Below are 26,857 nucleotides of genomic sequence, written 5' to 3'. Positions count from 1 at the left end.
ATCTTTCCAGAGTATTCTCTGCATAGTTAAGCACACTACCTACCAGTTTGCCCTCTCTTTTTACCCAAAAGTAAACATACAGTACATACTGTTCTGTATCTTGCTTCTCTCCCCTTAAAGCATATCTTGGAGAGTGTCCTGTACCAGCACACAAAGGTCCACTTGGGACTGGGAGGATTTTGACAGGTGGAGAGGTGAGGCAGGGTTTTCTGACAGAGGGCGCAGGTTGGGCAAAGGCCTAGAGGGGTGACCTTGGATTTGTTCACTGATGTCCAGAACACTAGAATGCAGAGTCATCCTTGAAACCTAAAGGAGGCAATTTTAGGACCAACCAACCAAGGGTAGTTCAGCTGCCCAGAGTGGAGAGAGAGCAGGCGGAAGTAGCAAACACCAGTGAAGGCAGTGAGCTGTGCTCTGAATTCCGTGTGCTGTTATTTATGCTGGGCCCGGAGGCCGTGGCTGGGCAGGCCCAGCTCTTTCTACAGTTGTCAAGGCCCACGGGAACCATCCATCCCACTGCAGCCCCTGTAGATCCCTCCTGTCTTGACAGCCCTTCTACCCAAGCGTCAGTCCAAATGCCTGAGCCTGGCATCCAGGCCCTTGGCTGGCCACTCAGCCTCGTCGGGTGCTGTCCCTTTACTTGCCCTCAGCTCCAGCTAAGCCAAAGCCTCGTTGCTCCCTGTGACTGTCCTGCCTGTCTGGTCTCCAGAACTTGGCTCAGGCCTTCAACCTCCCCTCCTCCCTGCCTGTGGCATCTCTGAGCAGCCTGCAAGCCAGGTGAAAGGCTACCTCTTTCACAGGCCTTCCCTGATGAGCTCTCTGCCCCCCCAACCCCGCCCCAGGAGATGGGAGATGCACGGCACCTCCTTGGTGCTGAATAAATAAAAGAATCTGTGTGGGGTGGACTGGTGGGCATGGGGGTCCTGGGCTGCGCATGGGGAGGGTCTGCCCTTGGGAATTTTCTCACCTCCCCGCCTCCCTCCCTCTGCGCCTCTCTGGTCAGATCTGGAGAGCAGAGACTGTAGTCGTATGGTGCCAGCCGAGAAGACCCGAGTGGAGAGTGTGGAGCTGGTCCTGCCCCCACACGCCAATCACCAGGGCAATACTTTTGGGGGCCAGATCATGGCCTGGATGGAGAACGTGGCCACCATTGCAGCCAGGTGAGGGAAGTGGCCTGCCTGTGCCTCCCCTCCTTTCTCTTCCTCCTTCCCTCGGCCAGCTCTCTCTGCGGGAGAAACCCCAGCTTGGTACTGGCATTCAAGGCTTCAGAAGCTTGGCTCTTCTTTCAGACCCAGAGAACCAGAGAGGAATGATTTTCTGTGAGCTCACCATTCCTTCCGTGGTTCCCATCATGGCATGGGAAATGCCAAGCCCCCCGGCTGGCACCAGGGCCTCCCCTTGCCCTGGCCCTACTCGCTTTTGCTTCCTGGATCTTAACACTTCTTGCAAATCAAGCCATTTGCCTTTCCCCTTCCAATCCTCCATGCTCCCATCCCCCGCCTTCACTCCTGGCTGGCTTCCCACCATGCCAACTCCAGTATTCTTTGTCTGCTAAAATCCTGCCCATCTCCTCCATGAAGCCTCTTTCACTGTTTCCTTCTCCCTAGAGGTGGAAATAATTACTTCCTTTTCCTATAACCTCTGTGCCAGTCCAGGTCTTGTTCTGCTCCAAGTATCGGGGCTTGTTTTTATAGTTATGATAACTGACATTCACTAACTGGCACTCTCATACCTCCATGACTTTGTACTTGCTGTTTGCTCTGCCATGAGTGCCCTCCCCAACCCACGTTCTCCTCAGCCAGGCACGTTCTTCCTCACCCTTTAGAGACCAGCTCCAATGGCCCCTCCTCTGTGTTTAACCTGTGGACGCAGTACATAAGCAATGCTATTTTGGGCAGACCAGGCTATGAGAGTGATAAGATCTCAGAGGACGGTCAGCGTGTGGATAGTCAGGGAAGGCTTTCTGGAGGAGGAGTACTTCATCTGGGCCTTGAATGACGAGTAGCTTTGGGTAAGGGAGGGCTTCCAGATAGTAGGAAAAGCAGGTGCTAGGGTGTAAAAGTTAGAAGGAAAAGGTTTACCGCAAGCCCTGCCCTTTCCTATGTCACCTCAAATTCAGCTTTTTTCCAGCTACGCACGTAGACCTCAGTATTCTAAGCTGTGATATTGGACTTTAGTTCTCTTCCTCTGGGCAGGGCTGTCACTGGGTTGGGTGGGAGTGGGTGGGCCAGAGGGTGGTACGTGTGGTTCTGGGCTGGGTCTGGGGATGGGGGCAGCAGGAGAAGGCTGGCCCAAGCCAGTGGCTGAAGCACTCGAGGCCTTTGTCTGTCCCCCTGACTCCCGCCTCTTCCAGCCGTCTGTGCCATGCCCACCCTACGCTGAAGGCCATTGAGATGTTCCACTTCCGGGGCCCGTCCCAGGTTGGGGACCGTCTGGTGCTGAAGGCCATCGTGAACAACGCTTTCAAGAACAGGTATGGGGCTGGGATGGGCGAGATGGGGCCTCTTGGGGTTGAGGGCTCTTCCTGACATAAGAAGGGACCTTCCTGCCAAACTGCAGGAACTGTTTCCCCTGTAGACGAGGTCTATGAGATCTGAACTCTGCCTGGCTGCTGGGTCCCTTTACCATCACCAAGATTCAGCTCTGATGTTCCTTCTCTGGCCTCCCGAGCCCTGTGCGGCCGCTGTCACAGGTCACACCATGTGCTTGGTGTGTCTCTGTCTCTCTCCCCGGCTCCTGTCTCTGGTCCTGCCACACTGTGGATGCTCAGGTCACAGGGCCACCTCTTGCCAGTGTTCCCTTGTTTATCAAACCCTTTCCTACCCTTTTCCTAAAACAGCAGTTAGTTCCCAGAGCCCTTACCTTTGGAGTGAATTCTGATACCCCCATGAAAGCTTTTTGGTGATTTCAAAGATTTGGTCATTTTCGATGATAGCGTAGTTGTTAAAAGTGAGGGATCCGGAGCCAGGCTGCCTGGGTTCAAATTTGGTTCATGGCTTATCAGCTGTGTGACTTTGGGCAAGTTACTTAACCCCTCTGAGTCTCATTTCTTTCACTTGTAAAATGGGGCTCACCACAACTACCTCGTAGCTGTGAGGATTCAATGAGGGGTTACTGGTAGAATGCCAGAGAAAACGTTCAGTGAAGGTCAGCCATTCCTGCTGCTTCTTATTAAAATTATTATTATTATTTTACTATTCACAGTCTGACTATCACACATTCTACTGTCATGCAGGGGGAAAGCCCTGAACTAGGTAGGAGCTGTGAGGCCTGGTTCCTAGTGCAGGTTCTCTTCCTTCCTGACTGTTGTGTGACCTTGGGCAAGTTAGCGCCCTGTTCTAGGTCTTGATTTCCCCATCTGCATAATGTCTACATTCTGCGATCATAGACCTTCCTAAGTGAGGGGCAATGGAGGTGGCTGCTCTTTTATTATTCATAACGACAGTCGGAGATACAGAAACAGCAGCGACCAAGCTGTCAGGGGCATGGCTACGGCTATTAGAGGGCTGGTGAATAGGCGTGTGATGAACATTTTCTCAAATTAGCCTCTGCCCCTCCACCTCCTTTCTTATGTCTTTCCATCACCCTTTGCAGCTTACGTGACGTATTTTATATAGACGTTTGTTGCCCCATCCCCTATCTGTTAGCCCGTGAGGACCTGGACTGGACTGGTTTATTCATTTCTGTGACCCCAGTGACAAGCATGGGGCCAGGGGTGCAGTGGGCACTCTGTAAACATTGTTGAAAGGGAACAGTTCTGGGTTTCCTGCCCATCGGACTCTGATCTGGGCTGTGGGAGGAACTGCAGGAGTACGTGTGTGCCTCTGTGCATGTGTGCGTGCGTGTTGGGGAGGGGGTGACCTCGGGAAGGTCTTTCCAGCTGAGACCAGCCCTCCTTTCCCCTCAGCATGGAGGTGGGCGTGTGTGTGGAGGCCTACCGCCAGGAGGCCGAGACCCAGCGGCGGCACATCAACAGTGCCTTCATGACCTTTGTGGTCCTCGATGCAGATAACCAGCCTCAGATGCTGCCCTGGATTCGGCCCCAGCCTGGGGTGAGTGCCCCACTACCAGCCCCCTCCCTCTCTGCCCAGGGTGGTAGAACTGGGGAGTGGACCCAGCTCTGTCCTTCTGCCGGGGCACAGCCAGCCCCGAGTGCCCCGGTATAACCCGCCCCCGGGGATGCTCCTTGTGCAAGGAAGGCACCCTGTGCTTCCTGGAAGAACTCAGACCACGTGCTGGGTGTTAACAGGCATTCATGAGCCTGCAGAGCTGTAAGAGCACTGGCTTTGGGGTCAGAGGTGGGTTGGAACCCCACCTTGGCCACGTCTAGCAGGTGCCCTCTGTGAGCTTTCACTCCCCATCTGTAAAGAGGGTGTATCTGCAGTTCCTGCCTCGCAGGGCTGTTGGGGAGATACTGACCTTGCTCCGGGCTGAGTATGTGGCGACTGCTCTGACCATGGTGACAGGGGAGCAAAAAGCATAGAAATGAGAGTCAGGGACCTGGGTTCAAGGCTGGCTCTAAACAATGTTCCCTTGTGCCTCCTTTGGGCCCGGCTCGGGCTTGCTTCTGGGGGGCCAGGGAGTGACCTTGGAGAGGTTGCCCCTTCTCTCCAGGAAGGTCACCCACCCAGCCCGCCCACCTTACAAGACTGAGCATGGGCTGTGAAGACCCCCGCTGCAGAGCTGGGCGTTGGGCAGTCAGGATGGGTGGTGGCTGGAGGAGCAGGGAGCCTGGCAGGCGGTGGGACTGTAGACAGTCCACGAGGCCCTTTCAGGCTTTTGCCACTTAACGTTCACGAGTCGGGAGACGTTAGAAGTAGTGGTTCAGAGGGTGGGCTCTGGGTTCAGGCCGTCTGGGCTCTGTTCCCGTCCCTACTCCTTAGCCCTGTGACCTTGGCCGAGCCACTTAGCCTTTCCGTGACTCAGTTTCCTCCTCTGTAAAATGGGGATAGTACTGGGAGTTCCCTGGTGGCCTAGTGGCTAGGATTCTGGGCTTTCACTGCCGTGGCCCGGGTTCAGTCCCTGGTGGGGGAACTGAGATCCCACAAGCCGCACAGCGCAGGCAATTAAAATAATAAAATGAAATGAAATGAAATGAAATAATTGGGGATAGTACTAGTGCCAACCTCAGAGGGTTATCATAATGCTTAGATGCAGTTTTGCATGGAAAACACTTCAGAAGCATGTCTGCCCATAGCAAGTACTCAATAAATGTGGGTTCTTAGCATTGTAAGTGCCCTTTGGGGATCCCCTTTTACGGAGGAGGAAGCAGGTACAGTGAGGGCAGGTGGTGTTCCCAGAGTCACTCAGGGAGCCTCAGGGGAAGCTGGGGCTGGAGCTCAGCGATGGGGCACTGTCCTGTGCAGGCTGCCCCAGTGAGATCTGAACTTCACTTCAGGGCTGCAGGGAGGGTCTCCTTGGGCCCTTTGGGGAAGGGGGCAGGCAGTAATGGGGGCGGGGGCAAGCTGTTTGTCCCTCCTGCACCACAGTCTGTCTCCTCTCCCCAGGATGGCGAGCGGCGGTACCGAGAGGCCAGTGCCAGGAAGAAGATTCGCCTGGACAGGAAAGTGGGGGCCGGGTGGTGAGAGTGGACACGGCTCTAGGGCTTCCCTGTCTGCTCCCTGGCCCTGGGAACTTGTGTTTCTTCGGTGCTTCCCCTGGGCTGGGCCTTTACATCCAGGCAGCCTCTGGTCTTGGCCTCATGACACAGTGGTCTTACTGGCCCCTTGTACAGGCGAGGACAGAGGGATTAGGTGGCCACGGGCACTCAGATAGGAATGATGGGCAGAATGAGAATTTGAACCTGGCCAGGTGTGACCAAATTTACTTCTTGTGTTCCTCCCATTGAATCTGATGCCCGTTTGGCAGATGAAGAAAGAAAGGCTCTGAGAGGAGATGCAATTGCTTAAGAAGCAAATCCAGGTGTGAATGACTCTGCTGTGAAAGCACTTCACAAACTTGAAAGGGCTGTCAACGCACCAGGATTCACCCTCCGATGTTAATAAGAAAAGTGCGCATATGTGGAGGGTTTACCATGTGCCAGGCACTGTTCTCCCTGTGACGACCCCATGAGGAGGCAGGTGTGACCACTGATCCCATTTTACAGCTGAGGACACTGAGGCATAGGGTGAAGTCGCTTAGCAAGGGTGTTGGGGGTCTGCACCTTTCCCCCAGCCCGCCCCCGCCTCTGAGTGTGTATGTCCTCAGCTGCTGTTTTCTGTGTCCCATCCAGTCTCCCTGGCCAGACAGGAGTCTCTCCCACGCCGCTGGGCTGAGCACAGGGCCTGGCACACAGTAAGCCAGCAGTGAAGTCTGTGGAAAGAGATGGGCTCCCAAGGGAACAAGGTTGTTGTTTTCCCTCTCTCCCAGGAAGTACATTGTGTCCTGTAAGCAGGCGGAGATGCCCCTCTCTGTCCCCTGGGACCCTAGCAACCAGGTAAGGCCTTCTGCTCTGAGCGGCCCGTTCTCAGGCCCGTTGGGATCCCCGATCCTCCCCTCTTGTGAGCGGGTTTGGAGGTAGGCCCGGAGGGGACAGGATACTGCTGCCTCAAGACTGGCACAGGTAGCCCAGGGCTTTCCTGTGTCCCTTTGCTTGGCAGGAGGGAGCTGGGGCCCCAAGAGGAGGAGGAGTCTGCCGAGCCCCGGCCTCCTTTCCCAAAGCCAAGGGCCCCTTCCTTCACGTCCAGTTTCCTCTCCCCGCCCCAGCGCAGCCCGGCACGGAGCTCCCGAGGAAGGCGGAAGTTGAGGCTTCTCTGTGTGCTCTGTCCAGGTGTACCTGAGCTACAACAACGTCTCCTCCCTGAAGATGCTCGTGGCCAGGGACAACTGGGTGCTGTCCTCAGAGACCAGCCAGGTAGCTGACCCCACCCTCCCAGCTTTCCTTCCTCCTCGGAGCCACCAGAGGTGGCTGACTGTGAGACACAAAAACCCTCTCAAAGCACTCCAGTCAAAGGGAGTTTCCTTAAAGGGAGCTGGATGAGGCCATGAAACCAGCCCAGTTAGAGAAGCAAACCTGCCCCGCCAGGGCCTGGAGTGGGGGTCCCCCCTCCGGATCCTCTCCTGCCCACCCACCTTCTTGCCACCCATTTCATCCTCCCCCGCTGCGTCCTCCCTCTCTCTGCTCCTTCTACAGTGACGCGCTGCTGGGATGGGGGCCTGGGGCAAGCGCGGGCTGAGGGAGGACTTGAGCTCTGCCACTTTGGCCTGTGACTTTAGGGGGCTGGACGGCACCTGGCTCTGAGGATTCATTCTGTTGTTGTGTCGGCCCCTGCTTCTTTATCTCCTTTTAACAAAATTTTTCCACATTAAAAAAATTGAGGTATAATTTACATGTAGTAAAATGTCCCCTTTTTACTGTATAATGCTACTAGTTTGGAAAACACATAAAGTTACAGAATCGCTACCATAATCAAGATACAGAACATTTCCATAATCCCCCCAGTTTCTCTCATTCCCCATGGTGGTCAAGCCTCTTCCCACCCCCAGCCCCAGGAAACCACGGATCAGTTTTCTGTCCCTTTAGTTTTGTCTATTTTGAGAATGCCCAATACGGGGAGTCATACAGTATATAACCTTTCAATCTGACTTCTTTCTCTTGGCACAAGTCATTCACTCGTGTTGAGTGCCTGTTTGAGTTTGTTCCATTTCGTAGTGAGTACCGTTCCATCCTGTGCTTATGCATACAGTCACTGCTCCTTCAGACACCTTCCCATCCACTTGTGCTGAATCTCCCCATTTACATGGGAATGCGACCGAGGCTCAGAGAGGTTGAGTCGCTTGTTCACAGTCACACAGCAATCAGTGGCAGCCCTGAGCTTCCAGCCCCGGTCCCCAGCATAGGCTGAGGAGGAGGCGCGGGAACGAGGCTGCCCTCTGGCCCACGCAGGTCCGCCTGTACACTCTAGAGGAGGACAAGTTCCTCTCCTTCCACATGGAGATGCTGGTGAACGTGGACGCCGCCCAGGCCTTCCTGCTCCTCTCAGACCTCCGTCGGAGGCCGGAATGGGACAAGCACTACCGGTGAGGGCAGCGGGGTGGGGTGCAGAGGTGGGCCCTCAGGTGTCTCCTCCTGAGCCGTCCCCCCACTGTGCTCAGCGCCTGCCGGCCTTTAGCAGGGAGGATGGGGGTGGGGCACTTGCTTATGTGTTAGGTGAGCATCAGAGTCAAGGGTAGTCTGAGCCCTCAGGGAGGAGAGTGAGCCTGGAATTGGAGTCGGGGGCCTGGGTTTAAGTCTTGTTCCTGGCCTAACTAACTGTGACCATGGCAAGTCATGTCTTTTCTGGGCCTCAGTTTCCCTCCTCTTAAAATGGGTACTTGAGGTGTGGGTTGTAGATTTGCACCCAGGGATAGATCAGTGATTTTCAAAGCGTGTTCTGTGGAGTTCTGCCTTCCCAGAAGGGGCTCAGGGACTGCTTGGGGAGGTAGTTGGAAGTGGAGGGGGTGGGTGGGAACCCCTCCCAGACTCATGGTAACTCAGAGAACGGCCAATTTGCTGAATTTACCAAGTTTGCCAGTTCTTCGTATGGATATGTACATGAATGTACATGAATGTTATTTTTTAATGTAGTGAGTTCCTGAATGTAAATGTTATTCCTATAAATGCACTTGTTCCCCAAATTTATTGACTCTCCATGTAAGTTTTTGCTTAGGAAAATAGCCAGAATTTCAGTGTTTAATATGGGAATGTTAAAGTTGAAACTGGTATTTTTTCAAATCCCTTTCAAGTCATTTTCTGTTATGCCAACACCCTCCTTTGGGGGTTCTTTGATCATTTCTCCAATGGCTTATTAAGAGGAGCCTATATTCCTCAGTGTATCCATAAGGGGGATCTGTGCATTTGGAAATTCAGTAAGCAGGTCATTTGGTGAGTTGATATTTGACAAATTGGCCTTTCCCTACCTTTCCCCATCTCTCTTCACCAAAGCAGGCCTGCTTGTAGCTGTTCACACACAGGCTTTCTGCATAAGGTTTCTTTGCAAGAAGGGCTGAGTTGCTTTAAAAAGCCCTGGTCTAGGTTTGCCTCAGGCCTGCTGGCCATGCCATCCTGGAAGCCTGAGAGGTGATTTGGTGGTGGATGTTGGGGAGAAGGGGTTGGGCATGTGGTAGGAAGGCTTCTTGGAGGAGGCAGGCTGGTGTGGGCCTTGAAGGCCCAATCAGATCTTGATGCTTGATGGGATTGGGGGGTGTGTCCTGAGGGGAAGGGAGGCCCTAGCAGCTTTCCTCCACCCTGCCCACAGCTGCCCCATTCCTGAGGCAGCTTCCAGGGTGGGCGGGAGAGCAGAGAAAAGGTGGCGGGTCTGGACGTGGTTGTGTGTGTCTCTGCGTGGATGTCCTTGTGTGTGTGCGCGTTGGTGTAAGCCTACGTGTGTCTACCTGGGCACACACGTGCAGTGTGCCCGGGCCTGAGGGGCACAGCTCTGGCGCCCAACAGCCCAAGCGCGTCCCACACCTGCTTCCTTATTAGCTCTGTGGCCGGAGGTGAGTTATTTCTCTGAGTCTCAGCCCCCTCATCTATAAAATGGGGATACTAAGAGTACCAACTGCATGGGCTGACGTGGGGTTAGGTGAGATAGTACCCGTAACGCTCTTAGAACAGGTCTGGCACACAGTGGGTGCTCACTGAATATTCAGTACAACTCCTAAGTCATCACACATCTGTGTAGGGCATGTGCATCTGCATAGACAGACACCCATAGTTTTGTGTGTGCATCGGGGGGTGTCTATCTATGCGTCTGTGCGCATGTGTGCCCACGGGTGTGTGTGTTCATTTGCTTGTGTATGTGTCTGTGTGCCCGTGTGTGTGTTTATCTTGACAGCCTTTTCTGCCCTCCTGTGGTCCCTGCTGAGCAGTGTTGGGGTGAAATATACCCCAAGCATCTGCTCAGGGCAGCTGAAGCACGGGAGGGCCTGGGTCAGACCTGCTCTCCCACGAGGAGCTGGTGTGACGCCCCTGGGTTTTGCACAGGAGCGTGGAGCTAGTGCAGCAGGTGGACGAGGATGATGCCATCTACCACATCATCAGCCCCGCCCTCGGTGGTGACCCCAAGCCCCAGGATTTTGTGATCCTGGCCTCTCGGCGGAAGCCTTGTGACAACAGGTGCGTGCCTGCCTTCTGGGGTGGGAGGTGGGCAGGGCTCATCTTCCTCCCCAGGGAGGGGACATCAGCCTAGAGTCAGCCCTCTGCTTCCTACTGGCCGCAGTGGTCTTACTGTGGGTAGAATGGAGGACAAGGGGATGCCTGGCCCCTCTAGTCACTCATGCTCTAAAGCGGGGTGGTCTCTGTCCCTGGGATAGTGAGGGCGCCTTGTCCCAGGCCACAGACAGGCCAGTTCTCACATGGCTGGCTCCTTGGCCTCCAGCCTCTGAAGGCCCTGTGTTGGCTGAAGGGTGGTGAGGCTGTCAGCTGTGCCATGGTGGGGATGCCAGAGAGACGGCATCACTTCTGCTAGAGACAGGCAAAAAGATGAAGCACAAAAATCCCAAAGAGCAACACTGCTTCCTGAGTGTCTGCAGTGGAGGGGCTTTTCCAGAAAGTCCACAGTGCAGTCACGCTGGCTCCTGGTGAGTATAGAGCTGCTAACCCACAGGCATCTCCTCTTTCCAGCTTGGCCCAGAGCCAGGCTCTGTGTGCCTCAGACTCTGGAACCAGGCCCTCACCCTCTCCTGTGTCCCCTCCACCCCCTTCCTCCATTCCAGGGACCCCTATGTCATTGCGATGAGGTCAGTCACGCTGCCCACGCACCTCGAGACCTCGGAGCACAGGCGTGGGGAGACCATCTGCTCAGGCTTCTGCTTCTGGCAGGAGGGGGATCAGTGGACCAAGGTGAGGCTGGGTGTCTCCTTTCCCCCTCCCACCCGGATTCACCCCAAAGCCACGCTTGTGTCCAGAACTCAGCACCGTCCAGCTCAGACAGTTCCCGACTCAGGCTCCCCTGCCTGCCAGCAGTCTCTCTCTTCCAGCTCAGGGGAGCCTAGGAGTGTCAGAGGCTGAACATGAGCCTTCGTTAAGACCTGATCTGTGCTAAGCCCCAGGCCACTGCAGGGTCTTGGAAAAGGCACTGGACACAGAGGGCAGAGGCCCCGGGTTCTGATCTAAAATTCTATCTCCTCATTTACTTATTGTCTAGGAAGGCTTTAAATGGCTCTCAGCGCCCATAAAACTCAGCAGGGCAGTCAGTGTTGACTAACGCATAGGGGAGAAGGCTGAGAGTGGCTGGGCTGGGGATGCCCACTGCCCCTTCCTCAGCTCACAGTGGCTCTGAGACTCCCCCCAGGTAGGGACTTGGACAGTGCTAGCTAACGGAACACATCGGAACTGACGAGCTCCTCAGGGCAATCCTTGGGCTTATTCTAACTTGCAGATGGCCCTAGAGCACCTTCATTTAAAAAAGGGATTCTGTGCTGGGCTCTGGAGACCCAGCCCCGGTCCTCCAGGGCCTCCCGGCTGACAGGGGAGACACGTGATGACAGTAGTGTGTGGTGACAGAGGGAAGCCAGGGCTGTCAGCACCCGGGGTGGGGGTGAGGGGTGGAGGGGGTCACACCCGCCAGTCACGCAGTCTTCTAAGGCCTCAAGTGCCTTCCTAGCAGGCGACAAGGCTGCCTCCCGCCCGCCTCACGTCCACTCAGCTCCCACCCCTCCCACTGCCCCGCCTCCCTGAGTGTGGCTTCCCATCCTGCAGGTGTCCTACTATAACCAGGCCACCCCAGGCCTTCTCAAGTACGTGACCACCAACGTGACTGGCCTCTCGTCTGCGTTCTACACCACCTTCAAGGCTTGTGAGCAGTTCCTCCTGGACAACCGGAACGACCTGGCCCCCAGCCTCCAGACCCTCTAGGCATCTTCAGCGGCCACCTCACGCCCACCTCCCACTCCATGCTGCCCTGAGGACACACACGCAGGGGACCGAGGGAGGCAGAGGCATTTATTCCTTCCTGCCACCCCCGTGGGAAACCTGGACCCAGGGCTCCACCAGCCCAGCTCCCCTGGGTGGTCACTTTCTGCCAACGTCCACCAGCAAGTCTTGGTAGGAACTCTGGGGTAGCCTGTAGTAGACTCGGGTCCTCTCCACGGCCCTGGCTGCCAGCAGCACTGCCCGCACAGATGCATAGCTGCCCCAGCTGGGGCTGTGTTCCACTGTGACAGTGGCCCGGGGGGAGGCTGCCAACAGCCTGGCCACGACTCCAGCCGTGCTCTGGCCCAGCGGCCCAGCCTGAAGCTGGAAGGACACGGGTTGCCAGAGGCCCTGGCACAGCTCCAGCATATCTGTGAGCAGCTGTTCCCTGTAGCCACTGCTCAGCACTTCCTCGGGCCAGCCTGGTGCCACTGTCACATGGGGGAAAACCTCGGCCACAGCTGTAAGCAGCTCCCTGCCAGTCACGTAGCCAGGGACCACAAAACTCCCGTGGGAGATTGTGGCCCCGACCCACACAGGCCTAGGCAGGTGGCCAAGGGTGGAGAGGGTGGCCAGTGTGGCCAGGGATGGCCGGAGGGCCGTGGGCTCTGCTATGTGCACGTGGATGCCCCAGCGTCCGGCGCGCGTGGCCAGCTGCAGCAGGCAGAACTCCAGTGTCAGGACACGGCCATCTGGGGCATGTACGATGGGCACGGGGTCCCCAGCTGCAGGCTCCAGGAGGCCAGCTTCCAGCAGGATCATGCCTTCTCTGTCTGGAAGAAGCAATGGAGGCAGCAGCGGGGCAATGGGATCTGTCGATCAGATCTGGGTTCCAGGTGGAAGGGCTGCTTTGTGAATGTGCCCGGGGCTCGTCAGAATGATACAATGAGTTGCTAGCTCGGCTCTGGGCCCTTGCCTGTGGCTCAGCCCTGGGGCCCACGTCCACCTCTCTTGCAGCGTGTTGTGACTGAGGGCTCACAGATGCTGAAGGCCCGGAGCCCCGCACTTGTGACAGCGCTGTACTCCCTACCTTGCAGCCGTGTTGCTATGGTAACAGAGATCTGAGGCAGCTTCCCCAAGTGTAGGAAACTTGTGGTTGAGCTAGGAGCACAGGGGCTGCAGGTGGACCTTACCTGGGAGTCGCACTGTCGCTGTGCTCCTGTTGCCCTGGATGTCAGGAACCAGCCACTCCACGCTCAGACCCTCATCCCCAGGGAGTTGGAGAAAGGGGATCAGGCTGCCTCCCGTGTAGTAGCTTTGCTTCCGTGAGGCGTTCACTGTGGGGCAAATTGCCAGGATGAAGAGCCCTTCTGTGCACCGCGCATCCTCTCTAAGCCTCACAGCAAGCTTCCTGGGAGCTGTAATTCCCTGTTTTCTAGATTACAGGTGATTTGCCCAAGGTCCTACAGCCAGTAGGCAGGGTTGCTGGGATTGGAACCTGATGGGGCCAGGTCCGTCTGGCCCCAAAGCTGGTATTCCTCCCCCTCACCAAGATGGCTCCCAAGGCAGGAATGTTGGGTCTGATGGGTCCCCTTTGAGATGGCCTAACTGCAGGCTGTCCTAGGTTTGGAGTCAGGAGAGTGAGGTGTTTGGACAAGGTAGTGTCTGCAGGTACACTGGAGGGGCCATTCTCTGAAATGCTAGAGTAAACCTTAGAGGAACTGTATTACAAGGGGAAGCGTATGGGGTTTGGAATTTGCTGGTTCCAGTAGGAGCTGTGCCACGTTCAAGCTGAATGACTTTGTATAAATTACCTAACTGTTCTGAATCTCAGTTTCCCTATCTGTAAAATGGAATCCCTGCTTCACAGATCTATAAAGCTTAGCATACTGTACTGGGGTCTGGCATACAACTGGCGCTTAAAACGATTCCTTCCTCCTATCCCTCCTAGGATTTTCCCCTTCCAGTGCCCCATCCCACCTAACTCTGCTGCCGTGTCTACCAAGTGCTGCCCTGTGCAGAATCCGGCCCCACCGCCCTTTCCCACGCTGCCCAGACCCCTCCCTACTGGCGAGCTGCTTGAACTGGGACAGGAGAGGCTCGAAGAGGTCATAGTAGACTTGGTGGGTGGCGGTGTTGTCCCGGACGTAGAGGAGATCGTCCACTGACACGGGGTCTGAGGTGGCCTGCCACAGCGTCAGGCTGTACCTGGGGTCGAGAGCCAGCTCAGTGCCTGCCTGGGCCCAGCAGCCCTCAGCCCCACTCCTGTGCTCAGAGCTGGACCCGAGCTGGGCAGGGGGGGAACACTACCCTGCTTCCTGGGGGCAGAAGAAGCCACAGAGGCCTCGGGAACGATGACTGAGAGTAGAGGCTGAGGAGGAGGGGAGATGGACTGCCCTGCCTCCTCATTTGGAGTGTCTATTTCTGGGTCCTGTCTTAGGAAGGAGACAAGGATAGAAGAGACGGGCGCAGGGGGTGGGGCTAGAGGTCAGGTATGAAGAGGGGAAGGGGGCGGCCTCCAGTGGGGAGAGGCTGAGGAAGGTGGGGCAGCTGGGGACAGAGTGCAGGGGTGGGGATGGGGCTTCCTCAATCCCTACAGAGCTATCTTGGGGCAGAGGCTATAGGTGCAATCTGGGCAGCCCCAGGGAACAGCTGGCTTCCATGGGAGGAAGCTGTGGGAGGCAAATTGTGTCTCAGTGTAGACACTTTCCAACGGGCAGAGAGTTGTCTGTCAATGGACGGGCTGCCTCAGATGATAGTGAGCTCCCCATTACCGGAGGCATACAAGCAGAAAGCAGGGACATTGTAGAGCATGTGAGCACCAGCAGAGGTTGGACCAGATGATCAATAAGACCCTTCTAGCCATGAGCCTCTGGGATCTTCGGGGGGCATCAGTGCCTGGGAGCGGGTTTGGAGGGAGTGGGAGCTGTGGCAGGGGCCTGGGAGTCCTCACCTCTCAGATTGGCCCAGCAGCCAGCTGAAGTGGGGCCAGGCAGCCCGTACCATGACAGCCCGCACAGGGAAGGTGACCTTCTGTGGCAGTCCTCCCACCAGCCCCTGCATCTTCTCTACCATGGCTCGGGTATATGTCCCGTTTGGGAACAGGGGCAGGTAGAGGGTGGTCCAGCCTGGAGACAGGGTTGCCTTAGAATACTTCTCCTGGACCAAGGCCAGGAACCTGCAGAGAATCAGAGATGCTGGTCTTTTAGAGCCCCTTCCTCATCTCCCAGGTTCCCATCACAGTGCTAAGAAGAGGCAGGATCTCTCGCATCTATGATATAAGGGCACAGTCCTAAAGAACAGAAATGGCTTGCTCAAAGTCCCACAGTAGGGCATGGACTTTGGTGTTGGGGAGGTCTGGGTTTGGGTCCTGATTCTGTGACCTTGGGCAGCTCACCCAGCCCCTTTGATTCTCAAAGATGGCATCCTTTCAGGCAGGACAGCCCTTCGTAAACATACCCACATGGACGGGGGAATCTAAAGCCCCAGGTGTGGGATGTGGGTTCTCCCAGCTGTGAGAGTCTCTGAACTTTCATATTTTATTTAAAAATTTCATTCAGATTTTGCCTTAATGCAAATTTTAATAGGCAAATAATGTTACCCTCTCCCTCTCCCCAAATTATTGAGTAATTTTCTTCACTCCAAGAAGGTGAACCATCATTTATCTTGGGCCACTGACTACATTTTCAAACTGCTGCTTTCCAAATGCACCTCAGTTTGAGAATCGTGATAAATATTGGACAGACGGATTGTTGGCTGACTGGCTGCAAAGATGGATGGATGGATGGATGGACGGTAAAGAGCGTGGAGGTTAGAGTCAGATGGGCCTGGTTTTGAATCTTTCCTCTGCCAATTACTAGATTCAGGCAAGTCATTTAACTTCAGTGAGATATTTCCTGTATTAATAAAATGAAAATAATATTACCTACCTCATTCTCAAGTAAGAGTTAAGTGGTATTCTACAACTAGAGTACTTAAAACAGTGCCTGTGACACATAATAAACATTCAACAGATTGTGCCTCAATTATTGTCAGCTTTCTCATCTGCAAAATGGTGAGAAAAAATGCTCCTAACCTGGCATTGCTATATGAAGATCAACTCAGATGTATGCTCTCCTTTTAAGTGGCCCTTTGTAAACTGGAGCACACCATGAAGCTGGTGTTACGTGAGGGCGGTTGGTGGCAGTGCTGGGATTTCATGCGGGTCTAAGGAAGGAGTCAGTGCTTTAGACTTTTCTAGCAGGCCAACTGTTGCCCTTGTCACTGGACCAGGCCCTGTTTGCCCTCCAGGAATAATCACTGTAGTAAGGGTGACAAACCTGTAATCCAACGGTGATAGTCCAACGAAATCAGGACTGTTAGGAGAAAGTGTGAGTGAAGGCCCTCAGTGGCCTTGGATGTCAGGGAAGTTTCTGGGACAGGTAATGACTGGGCAAAGGTTCATCAGGAAATGGGGGAAAGGCATTCGAGGCAGAGGGAATAGCACGTGTGAAGGCTCAGAGGTCAGACTACATGGTGTGACTGGAAGCAAACTCAGCAAAGGTCCCCTGAGCACCTACTGTGCCAGATGTTGACAGAAGAGGATTGGACACAGCTGGGGCAGAGAGGCGAACACTCACTGTGTAGCATTGACTTCTATCGGGATGGCCATGTTGGGGCCCCTCAGGATGTCGGCATTGATCCACACAGGCCTCCGAACTCTCCCCTCCTCGGTCAGCCGCCGCAGGAGGTCCAGGGAGGGGCCCACGGCCTTGATGCTCTTGAAGTCTAGTTTGATGCCTGTGGGGAGAGGGCCAAGGGCTTGGGGAACTGGTCCCTCGTGCTCAAGGAAGAAGGAAACAGAAGACATGACTTCCTGGGACAGAGAGAGCAGGTATGGTATGTGTGTTGGGGGCAGGGAGGGAAGACAGGGACCAGATTCTCGCTGGGTGTGAAGAAGGGTTTTCAAACAGGCAGAGCTAACCTGGAGAGAAAGGACTTGCCTCTGTAGGAATGAGCTCCCGTCCCCCATCATCAAGGGGAGGAAGCAGATGACGGGTAAGGGCCTGGGACTTGGGGCAGGTTCAGGGGTTGTCAAGCATCGGATGAAAAGGGACTGTGATTCTTGGACAGGCAGGCTCAGAGGGTCCTAAGCCACCTGAGCCTGAACAGCAGGAGATGAGGCTGAGAAGTTAGAGCAGGATGTTGCAAGACAGGCCAAGGAGATCACACTTCGTCCTGAGGACAATGGGGAGCCATGGAGGGTTAAAGCAGGGGAGTGACGTGACAACTGGCATTTTGGAAAGCTCACTCAGGTAGGGGCTGAGTTTGGAAGCAGGAAGCCAGTGAGGAAGGAGGTCCGGGAGAAAGATGATGTGACTGGGACTGGATCAGGGGGTAGGCTTCAGGGTTAGAATTGGCAGGTGCAGCAACTGAGCGGATGTGGGGGATGAGGGAGAGACATTAGGGTGATGCCTGGATTCTGACTGTAACTGGCAAAGAGACATGGGAGGGGCAGGTGGAATTTGGCTTTTGAGCATGTTGTAACCAGTTCCATGGATTCAGGGCCCAAACATGTTTGGCCCTTTGCAGCTTACCCTGCACTTTTATATCCCTCATCTCACTGATCTTCCCCGAGCCCAGGCCTCTAGAGCGGTGGGCTGGAAAGCCAAGGCAACGAGCAACTCCTGACGAGCACTGGACTAGCTTCCTAGTGGAAGGACCCCTGCACATGCGGCCTGAGGACCAGAGGGCTGGGCAGCTGGGGAGGGGCTGAGAGAGGTCCTTACCCTTCTGGGAAGAAGCCAGCACAGCCTCCAGCCACTGCTGTAGGGTGTTGTCACTGTAGATGGCTGGGGGGTGCGCCATGATGGGGACCCCTGTCTCATTGACTGTGCCGAGCCCTTCTACCGTGACGTCTGCCTCCAGGGCCACAGCGTCACCTGTGCAAGAGGACAAACTCCATCTTGATTGGTTCCTTTTTTTTTTTTTTTTTTTTTTTGCTGCACAACTTGTGGGATCCTAGTTCCCCGACCAGGGATTGAACCTGGGCCCCGGCAGTGAGAGAGCCGTGTCCTAACCACTGGACCGCCAGGGAATTCCCAGATCATTTCCTTATTTAAAGCAATTTTTCTCATCATCAAAGTATTACACATTTATTATAGAACATTTGGAAAATACAGAAAAGCAGAAAGAGAAATATTCGCCCACATTTCTAAATTTTTGCTACGAACAAATAATGATGCATATTTTATTCTGATTTTCTGATTATTTTTTATCCTGACTTGAGGAAAGCATTTCCATCATAGTTCATTTTTTAATGTATTTTCTTCCACTTTTATCTATTTATAGTTTTTACACAGTTGGGAATACTCTGCATTTATAATTTTAATCTTTTTCTTTCAATAGTGACACATTTTTTACAATCTTTTCTATGTTTCATTAAAGAAAAAAAAAGCTGCAAAAACCCGATTGAGGGCACTCACCCTGCTTTAGTTAGCCACTCTCCCATTCCTGAGACATCCTAGTAGTTTCTAAATTTTTGCTACTAACAAATAATGATGCATGTTTTATTCTGATTTTCTGATTATTTTTTATCCTGACAAGGAGTTTGAGTCAGGGCCATGCAGAGTGTTTTCAAGGCCCATACTAACAAATTACTGTCTAGAAAAATTCTTCTGACTCATGTTCCTGCCAGAAATACGTACGCTGGCCCACCTCCGGCACACTTACAGCACTGAGCATCGTTATTTTTATCTTTTAAATGCACACAGTTAACTCCATCAGGTGGCTGTGTGACGCCTGTTCCGAGATTTCAGTCCAGGAGGGAGCTGAGGCCTTTCCGTGAGAAGCAGGCCAGGAGAGCCGGCCAGGGTCTCTGTCTAAGGAATGGAGTGGAGGGCCGGCGGGGTCGCTCTCAGCTCCTGCCCCATCACAGACAGTTGGCATCAGAGGGCCTCTTGTGTTTGACACTCACAGCCTCGTGACTTGAGCTCTGCTCCCCTCCAAGTCCATTCTGCACACGGCCACTAGAGTGAGTATTCCAAACACGTACCTGATCGTGTCACTTCTGTTAAAAAATCAAAACGTCCCTGCCCGTTGTCCTAAGAGTCCAAGCTAAATGCCTTACCATAGTCTGTGAGGTCCTGCATGACCAGGCCTGGCAAACTTTCCCATCTCATCTCGAGTCCCTCTCTCCCTCAATCTCTAGCTTCCAGCCACTCCTGTTTCTCCAACATTAATGTGCACACAAATCACCCAGGAACTGTTAAAATGCAAGTTCTGCTCAGTAGGTCTGGGGTGGGGCCCAAGGTGTCTGACAATCTCCCCCGTGATGCCCATGCTGCGGGTCCGTGGCCCGCACTTCGAGTATCGATGCTCAAATATCTTGTCTTCCCTTCTCTGGGCTCTTACACATGGCTGTTGTCTTGGCAACACTTCCCTCCGCAGCTTTACTAGGCCACCTCCAGCTCATCCGTGGGTGTTGGCTTAAAATATCAAGGAGGCCATCCCTAAACCACACATCCAGTCTAAGTTAGGTTGCCAGCTTCTCCTCTGAGTGCTCAGCCCCCATGTAATCACTCATTTAGCACCAGCTTTCCTGAGTGTTAGTGTCAGGGAGCAGGATCCGGGTCTATGTTGCCCATCACTTGGATTTCCAGTGCCAAGACAATAATAGGCCTAAAAAAGGAGCTTCAGACATGTTTGCTGGATGATAAAAGACTGAATGAATGGGTGATAGAAAAGTTAAGGTCAACCAGCGCAGGTTCAGAAAGGTGATAGCGCTTGCCCAAAGTCGCAGAGAATTTTTGCAGATTTCTTTAAAATCTAGGTGTCTGGATTTCCAGGAGGGGGAGGAAGCTGAGTGCCAGGCTGTCCCCAGCGCTGAGCCAGGCACTTTGCATTGTCCCACTTCATCCTCATATTATACCTCCTGCCCAGAGCTCTGGACTTCCTGGAGTCCTCACTGGCAAGATGGGGATGAGCCTCCCTGGACCGTGACTACAGGACATGGACATAAAGGCACGCTGTAAACTGTGAAGGGCTATATGAAGGTAGCCTTTATGTTTATGGCTTGAACACAAAGCACTTTCTTTTCTTAACTTTCGGTCACCTGGGAATGCAAAGAGAGGAGTCCAAAGAGTTTGGGGCCCATCAAGGCCCAGAGAAGCCAGGCCCGAGGGGGCAGCTGGGCAGATAAGAGGGTAGTTCAAGAGAAAGAATACTGGCCTTCCCTGGTGGCGCAGTGGTTGAGAGTCCGCCTGCCGATGCAGGGGACACGGGTTCGTGCCCCGGTCCGGGAAGATCCCACATGCTGCAGAGTGGCTGGGCCTGTGAGCCATGGCCGCTGAACCTGCGCTCCACAACGGGAGAGGCCACAACTGTGAGAGGCCCGCGTACCGCAAAAAAAAAAAAAAGAAAAAAAAAACTGCTTAAAAAAAAGAGAGTGGATACTGAGGGGTCTTCTTCCCCATCTAACGGGAGCCAGTTCCGGTCTGGGGAGGGTGGGGGCACGCTGGGCGGGAGCCAGGGCTGGAACCCAGGTCTCTGCGGCCCGGTGAACCTCTGATGCTGCTGCCTTGCTTGACTTTCACCAGCTGCCTTCCTTGAGACACTGTGAGCCCCTTGAACACAGGGCCACCTCTCACTCATTTCTAAACCTCCTCCTGAGCTGGGTGCAGAGTAGGGGCCCAGCAAACGCTCAGTGAAGTGGACTAAAGACTGATGGACCTGACCTGCCTCCTTGCGATCGCCACCTGGATCCAGCTTCCTCCCGAAGTCTTCTCCCTTGTCATTTACCCCTGTTGTGTGCCTTCCGGATGCTGAATCTGGGGGTCCAACTCGCTTGGTTGGGGGTGTGAAGGAACAGGGATGAGGAAAGGATCAGGTTTCTGCAGCCACAGTGAGAGTCCTGGTCCTCAGGGGCGCAGTCAGGTGGGGAGGAGTGATGCTCTCCAGAGGGAGCCCAGGAAGTTACCAGACCCCCCTTCCCCTCCCCCACATGCCAGGAGCTCTATGCATCACGTCTGGCAGGAGGGCGCTGTGGCTGAGTGTGCAGATCCTGAACCCAAGGCTGCTAGCTTCCAGTCCCAGCTCTAACACCTGCAAGCTGTGTGATCTTGGGCAGGTTACTGGACCTCTCTGTGCTCCCTGTCCCCTCGTTTACTAGAAGTAAATAATAAAATATCCGTTGTTAGGCATTCACTAAGTATTATCATTTACGTGGAGTAGCTCACTTAACTAGGGTGAGCACATGTCCCCGTTTGCCTGGGAGAGTCTGGTGTATTCCTGTTGTTTCAGCATAATTATTAATAATGACCTCTTTCACTATCAAAAGTGCCCTGGTTTGGATGATAAATGATATGGTCACCCTACCAGCCCACATTTTGCAGAGGGAAAAACTGAGCTGCAGATGGGTGAAGTCACCTGTCCCAAATCACTCCTCTGGTAAATGATAAAAGGTAGAATTTGAACCCAGTCTGTCTGCCTCCTAGGCCTTTGCTGTGGCCCCTCCCCTCCACATGGGTGTCCAGTCACGTTCAAGGTGACTTCACCGGCCTAACCCTGGCCTACCATTGGCTCCCCCGGAGGGTCTCCACCTCAGTTGTGGAGCCTCCCTCCTCCCAGAGACCTACCTCAGGGGCCTAGCAGGACCCTCAGGGAGAAGACTGGGCCTGGGGTCCTCCGCACCCCTGCAGCTATGCTAAGGGGTGTCTCTGCACGCTCCATGCTGTTGGGCACTGCGTGGTTGGGGCCCTTAGCTTTCTTCTTGGCCAAGGTCCCAACTTGGTGGGACCTGATCCCTTACCTGCTGCCCCAGGGCTGACCTGGGATGAGCCTGGGGCTGGCAGATCCTCTTTGCTTTCCCTCAGGCCTTATCTGCCAGATAAGAGCCCTCCCTCTTGCCAGGGAGTTCTCTGGCCTCTTATCACCCAAGTCTGGCCATTAGCCTCCCGATCCTGAAGCAGTAGCAAACTGGCTCCACCCAGCCTGTGGTGGCCTCTCCTCTGCTGACCGCCAAGCCTGCCTCCTCCAGGAAGTCTCCCTAAGGACTCATTCATTCATTCAGCCAACCTTTCCCAGATGCTCATTCCCAGGCTCTCTGCTGGTGACTCTGCTGGAGTAAGAGCCAGAGGCCTGGCGCCTAGGTCTTGCTCTGCTTCAGACCTACTGTGTGACCTTGGACAAGACCCTCTGGATCTCACTTTCCTAAACTTGAGGGATTTTGGTTGAGCAGTGGTTCTCAAAGTGTGATCCTGGGGCCAGCAACATCAATGTCACCTGGGAACTTATTAGAAATACAAATTCTCAGGCCCCACCCCGGAACCACTGAATCTGAAACTCCAGGGGTGGGGCTAGCAATGTGTTTTCTGAAGCACGCTCAAATCTGGGGACCCTTCCTTTCGTCTCGAATAGTCACTGCTTTAGAGTGTACAAGCACATACATGAACATGATCTAATGAGCTTCCCCATAGTCCTGGAAGAGTGATCTTCCCTTTTGAACTGGGCCAGGCATAATGCAGTGGTTTAGAGCGTAGGAGCTGACCACTGGGTGCTCCAATGCTGGCTTAGCCACTTTCAAACAGTGTGACCTTAGTGAAGTTAGGTAAGTCACCTAACTTTTCTGAGCCTCCATTTTTCTCCTGTCGAATGGCACCCACAAAACAGGCTGCTGGTAGTCCCAGGAGACCCACGTGGAATGTGAGTGTGTGTCCCCACAGGGAGTGGTTGCCCACTGGCTGCCGTAATCATTCTGAATCAGAGGCTCAGGAGTTACACAACTTGCTCAGGCTTCCACAGCTCGTTTTTGGTAGTGCTGGCACTCAAACATCTTCTGGCTCTTTAGACTTTGAGGACAAAGGCCTCCTTAGCAGGGAAGCTGTCTCCTGACAAGGCCTGGGAGGAAGGGCAGGATGTGACCTTGGAACCAGACATCTCTGCACAACCTGAGCCAGTCACTTAACCCCTGAGCCCCCACTTTCTCAAGTGGAGGATGGCAAGAACGCGGCGATACCCATCCTAATGCCACCGCATAGGTAGTGCTGTCTTAGCCCCACCTCTGCTCTCCCTCCATTGCCTCCACCTCTGCCCCGGCCTGCCCCAGCTCTGGCAACTGGACTTACTGCTGAGGGCAGCCCTCATCTCCTTCTGGCTGTTGGCAGCATGGTACCAGGTGACCAGAAGGCCGTCGTGTTGGCTGATCTGACCCAGGCTCAGCAGGTAGTCCAGCATGTCCGCGTCGGAGCGGCAGACCGCATCCTGCTCACAGCCTGCAATCAAGGCGAAGGGAACTGTCAACATCAGTTCTTGCCCCAGACCAAGACTCTCATCCGTACATCCTACTAACCCTCCTTGGGCCCCGGGGAGTGTCTAGCACACCATCTAGCAGAGACAGTGGACCCCAGATTCATCAGTGCTGGGAGAGAGAGAAATACGTGGGGTCCTGGGCACAATGATGCTCTGAACCAGCCTGCAGATGTTGGGAAGTTCACTGATAAGGGAACATTTAAGGGAGACCTAGAAGGATGGGTGTGTAACTTTGACCAAAATAGGGGCCTAGGTTATTTCAGACAGAGAGAACAGTATAAGCAAAGGTTTGACCATAGGAAATATATGGTTGCCTAAAGGAATGGCCATTGGCCTGGTACAGAATGCAGAGAAATGGAATAGGGCAAGATGGGAAGAGGGCTGTGATCCCGTTGTAAACGGCTTTGGGCGCCAGCAAAGGAGTTGGGTGTGTGCTGGAGACAGCAAACTAGGTTTATGTTTAGAAAGATCTCCTTACACAGTGGCTAAGAATCTGCCTGCCAATGCAGGGGACATGGGTTCGAGCCCTGGTCCGGGAAGATCCCACATGCCACGGAGCAACAAAGCCTGCGTGCCACAACTGCTGAGCCACGTGCTGCAACTACTGAAGCCTGTGTGCCTAAAGCCTGTGCTCCACAGCAAGAGAAGCCACTGCAATGAGAAGCCCATACACTGCAATGAAAAGCCCATACACTGCAACAAAGAGTAACCCCTGTTTGCCACAACTAGAGACAGCCCACGTGTAGCAATGCAGACCCAACACAGCCAAAAATAAATAAATAAATAAAAATTAAAAAAAAAAAAAAAGGAAAGATCTCCTTGGTGGCAGACCGAGCATGGGCTGGTGTGAGCAGGCTGGCAGCGGAGACTGTGTGGGAGGGGGAGGGCTGCTGCAGGGGTCCAGCAGGAGACAGAGGCTTGAGAAGTCATGGTGGGCAGGGATGGAGAGTAGAGGATGGGAAGGAAGAGCCTCGAGGCACAGGACTGAAGATACAGGCATGAGGCAGGAGGAAGAGAGGAGGCTGCTCCCAGGTCCCCGTGTGGATGGAGGACCCTTCACCGGGAGAGGGAGCAGAGGGGAGAGGGAAAGTTCAGCTCAGTCAGCTGAATATGAGATGCCTGCATGACCCTCTAAGAAGGAATGTTCATCTGGGGGCACAGAAGGAGGTCTGGGCTGAAGACCAAGGTTCATTGGTCCTCAGGTAACTGAAGCCTGGTAAAGAAGGAAGGGAAAGTTAATGGGACTGTCTGCTGGGAATCAAGTCTTGGTGGGGTTGGTGATGGGAGGGGCAGGTAGAGCTGTGGATGGAGGAGAGTCTTGGTAGGGAGGGGAGAGGAGGCCATCAGGGCTGTCAATGAGGACAGAACCTTCTGGGGGCAAGGAGTGAGGGATGGGGGAAGCCAACCAGATGGCATGACTGGGAAGTTCCTACCTGGCAGGATGCCCTGCTGCAGAGAGAAGAACAGGATCATCCCGATGGTGAACACAAGAGCCACACTGGCACTGCTGACAACGGCCCACTTCGAGCACCCCTTCTTGTAGGCCATGATGACCCTCTCTGGGAAATGCCCCACACTCCTTGCGGTGCAGAGTCTCCTGAGGCTCTCAGAGCTAGGATCAGATGGGAGGCAGGAGCCTTAGCAGCACCTAGTTGTCCCCCAGCGGGCCAGGAAAATGTCCCAGAAGACAGTTCCCGAAGTCCCTCCTACCTTCCCGCCCTCCTCCTCCTCCTCTCTCTCTCCCAGGATCTTAACGGGTCAAGCAGAAAATCCTGCCACCTTCAAAATGACCTTTGAGCACATTAAGAGTCAGCAGAAGATGTTAGACTGAGCCCCACCTGCTGCCTGTCTGCCCCTGCCTGGTAGTTGGGGGACCAGGGATCTAGATCCAGCTTGACTTTGCTTTCCTGAAGACCTGGAGGTTTTCTGCCCCTGCATAAAAGGAGACACCTAGATGGTTCTTCCCTCTTTGTGCCCTGCCCCAGGGAGTCACAAAGGTCAGGCAAGGGTGTGCAACAAGGACAGATTAGATCTGCCTGAGGAATATGAATTTTCCTTCTATCCCAGATAGATTATCTACCTGAGATTGAAAGTGGTAGGCCTGGAGGGCAGGGGGAAAATGGCAGAGTAGAAGGACGAGCGCTCACTCCCTCTTGTGAGAGCACCGGAATCACAACTAACTGCTGAACAATCATCAATAGGAAGAAACTGGAACTCACCAAAACAGATAGCTCACATCCAAAGACAAAGGAGAAGCCACAAGGAGATGGTAGGAGGGGCGCAATCACAATAAAATCAAATCCCATAACTGCTGGTGGCTGACTCACAAACTGGAGAACACTGATACCACAGAAGTCCACCCACTGGAGTGAAGGTTCTGAGTCCCACATCAGGCTTCCCAACCTGGGGGTCCAGCAACGGGAGGAGGAATTCCTAGAGAATCAGACTATAAAGGCTAGCAGGATTTGATTACAGAACTTTGACAGGACTGGGGGAAACAGAGACTCCACTCTTGGAGGGCACACACAAAGTAGTGTGCACACTGGGACCCAGGGGAAGGAGCAGTGACTCCATAGGAGACTGAACCAGACCTACCTGCTACTGCTGGAGGGTCTCCTGCTGAGGCAGGTGTGGCTGTGGCTCACAGTGGGGACAAGGACACTGGCAGCAGAAGTTCTGGGAAGTACTCCTTGGCGTGAGCCCTCCTGGAGTCCACCATTAGCCCCACCAAAGAGCCAGGTAGGCTCCAGTGTTGGGTGGCCTCAGGCCAAACAACCAACAGGGAGGGAACTCAGCCCCACCCATCAGCAGACAAGCGGATTAAAGTTTTACTGAGCTCTGCCCACCAGAGCAACACCCAGCTCTACCCACCACCAGCCCCTCCCATTAGTAAACTTGCACAAGCCTCTTATGTAGCCTCATCCACCAGAAGGCAGAAAGCAGAAGCAAGAACCACAATCCTGCAGCCTATGGAACAAAAACCACATTCACAGAAAGATAGACAAGATGAAGAGGCAGAGGACTTTGTACCAGATGAAAGAACAAGATAAAGCCCCAGAAAAACAACTAAATGAAGTGGAGATAGGCAGCCTTCCAGAAAAAGAATTCAGAATAATGGTAGTGAAGATGATCCAGGACCTTGGAAAAAGAATGGAGGCAAAGATTGAGAAGATGCAAGAAATGTTTAACAAAGACCTAGAAGAATTAAAGAATAAACACCTAGAAGAATTAAAGAACAAACAAACAGTGGTGAACAATACAATAACTGAAATGAAAAATACGCTGGAAGGAATCAAGAGCAGAATAACTGAGGCAGTAGAACGGATAAGTGACCTGGAAGACAGAATGGTGTAATTAACTGTCATGGAACAAAATAAAGAAAAAAGAATGAAAAAAAATGAAGGCAGCCTAAGAGACCTCTGGGACAACATTAAATGCACCAACATTCGCATTATAGGGGTCCCAGAAGGAGAAGAGAGAGAGAAAGGACCTGAGAAAATATTTGAAGAGATTATAGTTGAAAACTTCCCTAACATGGGAAAGGAAGTAGCCACCCAAGTCCAGGAAGTGCAGAGAGTCCCAGGCAGGATAAACCCAAGGAGAAACAAACTGAGACACATAGTAATCAAATTGACAAAAATTAAAGACAAAGATAAATTATTGAAAGCAGCAAGGGAAAAACGACAAATAACATACAAAGGAACTCCCATAAGGTTAACAGCTGATTTCTCAGCAGAA

At 53.8% G+C, this 26,857-nt stretch overlaps 2 protein-coding genes and 1 non-coding gene across 8 annotated transcripts in view; 1 reads left to right on the top strand and 2 right to left on the bottom strand.

Annotated features, from left to right (window-relative positions):
- ACOT11 (acyl-CoA thioesterase 11) overlaps positions 1–20,113 on the top strand; it is a 75,888-nt gene extending 55,775 nt beyond the window's left edge. The window contains exons 7-16 of one of the 6 annotated variants that reach the window (XR_003433217.1): positions 1,004–1,160; positions 2,354–2,473; positions 3,908–4,052; positions 5,508–5,567; positions 6,374–6,436; positions 6,770–6,853; positions 7,886–8,019; positions 9,965–10,096; positions 10,359–10,560; positions 10,696–10,808. Coding sequence is in view for 5 of the 6 variants with exons in the window: in XM_027108424.1 (XP_026964225.1) it covers positions 1,004–1,160; positions 2,354–2,473; positions 3,908–4,052; positions 5,508–5,567; positions 6,374–6,436; positions 6,770–6,853; positions 7,886–8,019; positions 9,965–10,096; positions 10,696–10,822; positions 18,586–18,798 (1,235 nt within the window). In the remaining variant the exon portion in view is untranslated. Of the gene's footprint in view, positions 1–1,003; positions 1,161–2,353; positions 2,474–3,907; positions 4,053–5,507; positions 5,568–6,373; positions 6,437–6,769; positions 6,854–7,885; positions 8,020–9,964; positions 10,097–10,358; positions 10,561–10,695; positions 10,823–11,680; positions 15,859–18,585 lie in introns of those variants that run through there. The other 5 variants (XM_027108424.1, XM_027108426.1, XM_027108427.1 and 2 more) reach the window with 5 other exon arrangements.
- FAM151A (family with sequence similarity 151 member A) lies at positions 11,962–23,199 on the bottom strand. The gene is made up of 7 exons (XM_027108429.1): positions 22,936–23,199; positions 17,602–17,754; positions 16,453–16,612; positions 14,787–15,011; positions 13,902–14,041; positions 13,027–13,170; positions 11,962–12,666 (listed from the first exon to the last, which is right to left on the bottom strand). The coding sequence occupies exons 1-7, from the start codon at positions 23,111–23,113 to the stop codon at positions 11,993–11,995; spliced, it is 1,674 nt and encodes a 557-aa protein (XP_026964230.1). The 5' UTR covers positions 23,114–23,199; the 3' UTR covers positions 11,962–11,992.
- Positions 17,838–17,909, bottom strand: TRNAE-CUC (transfer RNA glutamic acid (anticodon CUC)). Its single transcript has one exon. It is a non-coding gene; the product is annotated as a tRNA-Glu (tRNA).
- Positions 23,200–26,857: the final 3,658 nt, after the last annotated feature.

The sequence above is a fragment of the Aethalodelphis obliquidens genome, unplaced genomic scaffold (assembly GCF_003676395.1).
Source record: "Aethalodelphis obliquidens isolate GAN/ISIS:26980383/991018 unplaced genomic scaffold, ASM367639v1 scaffold9, whole genome shotgun sequence".
Classification (NCBI taxonomy): domain Eukaryota; kingdom Metazoa; phylum Chordata; class Mammalia; order Artiodactyla; family Delphinidae; genus Aethalodelphis; species Aethalodelphis obliquidens.
The sequence above is the reverse complement of the archived record's forward strand: the minus strand, read 5'-3'. Positions and strand labels throughout refer to the sequence as shown.

Excerpts from the sequence above, each read along its gene's own strand:
- FAM151A (XM_027108429.1), bottom strand. The coding sequence starts at position 23,113 with ATGTTGACAGTTCCCTTCGCCTTGATTGCAGGCTGTGAGCAGGATGCG. Across the intron at positions 14,042-14,786 it reads CTGCTGGGCCAATCTGAGAG|GTACAGCCTGACGCTGTGGC; the intron begins GTGAGGACTCCC and ends TCTCGACCCCAG. Across the intron at positions 12,667-13,026 it reads AGCGACAGTGCGACTCCCAG|ACAGAGAAGGCATGATCCTG; the intron begins GTAAGGTCCACC and ends TGCTTCTTCCAG.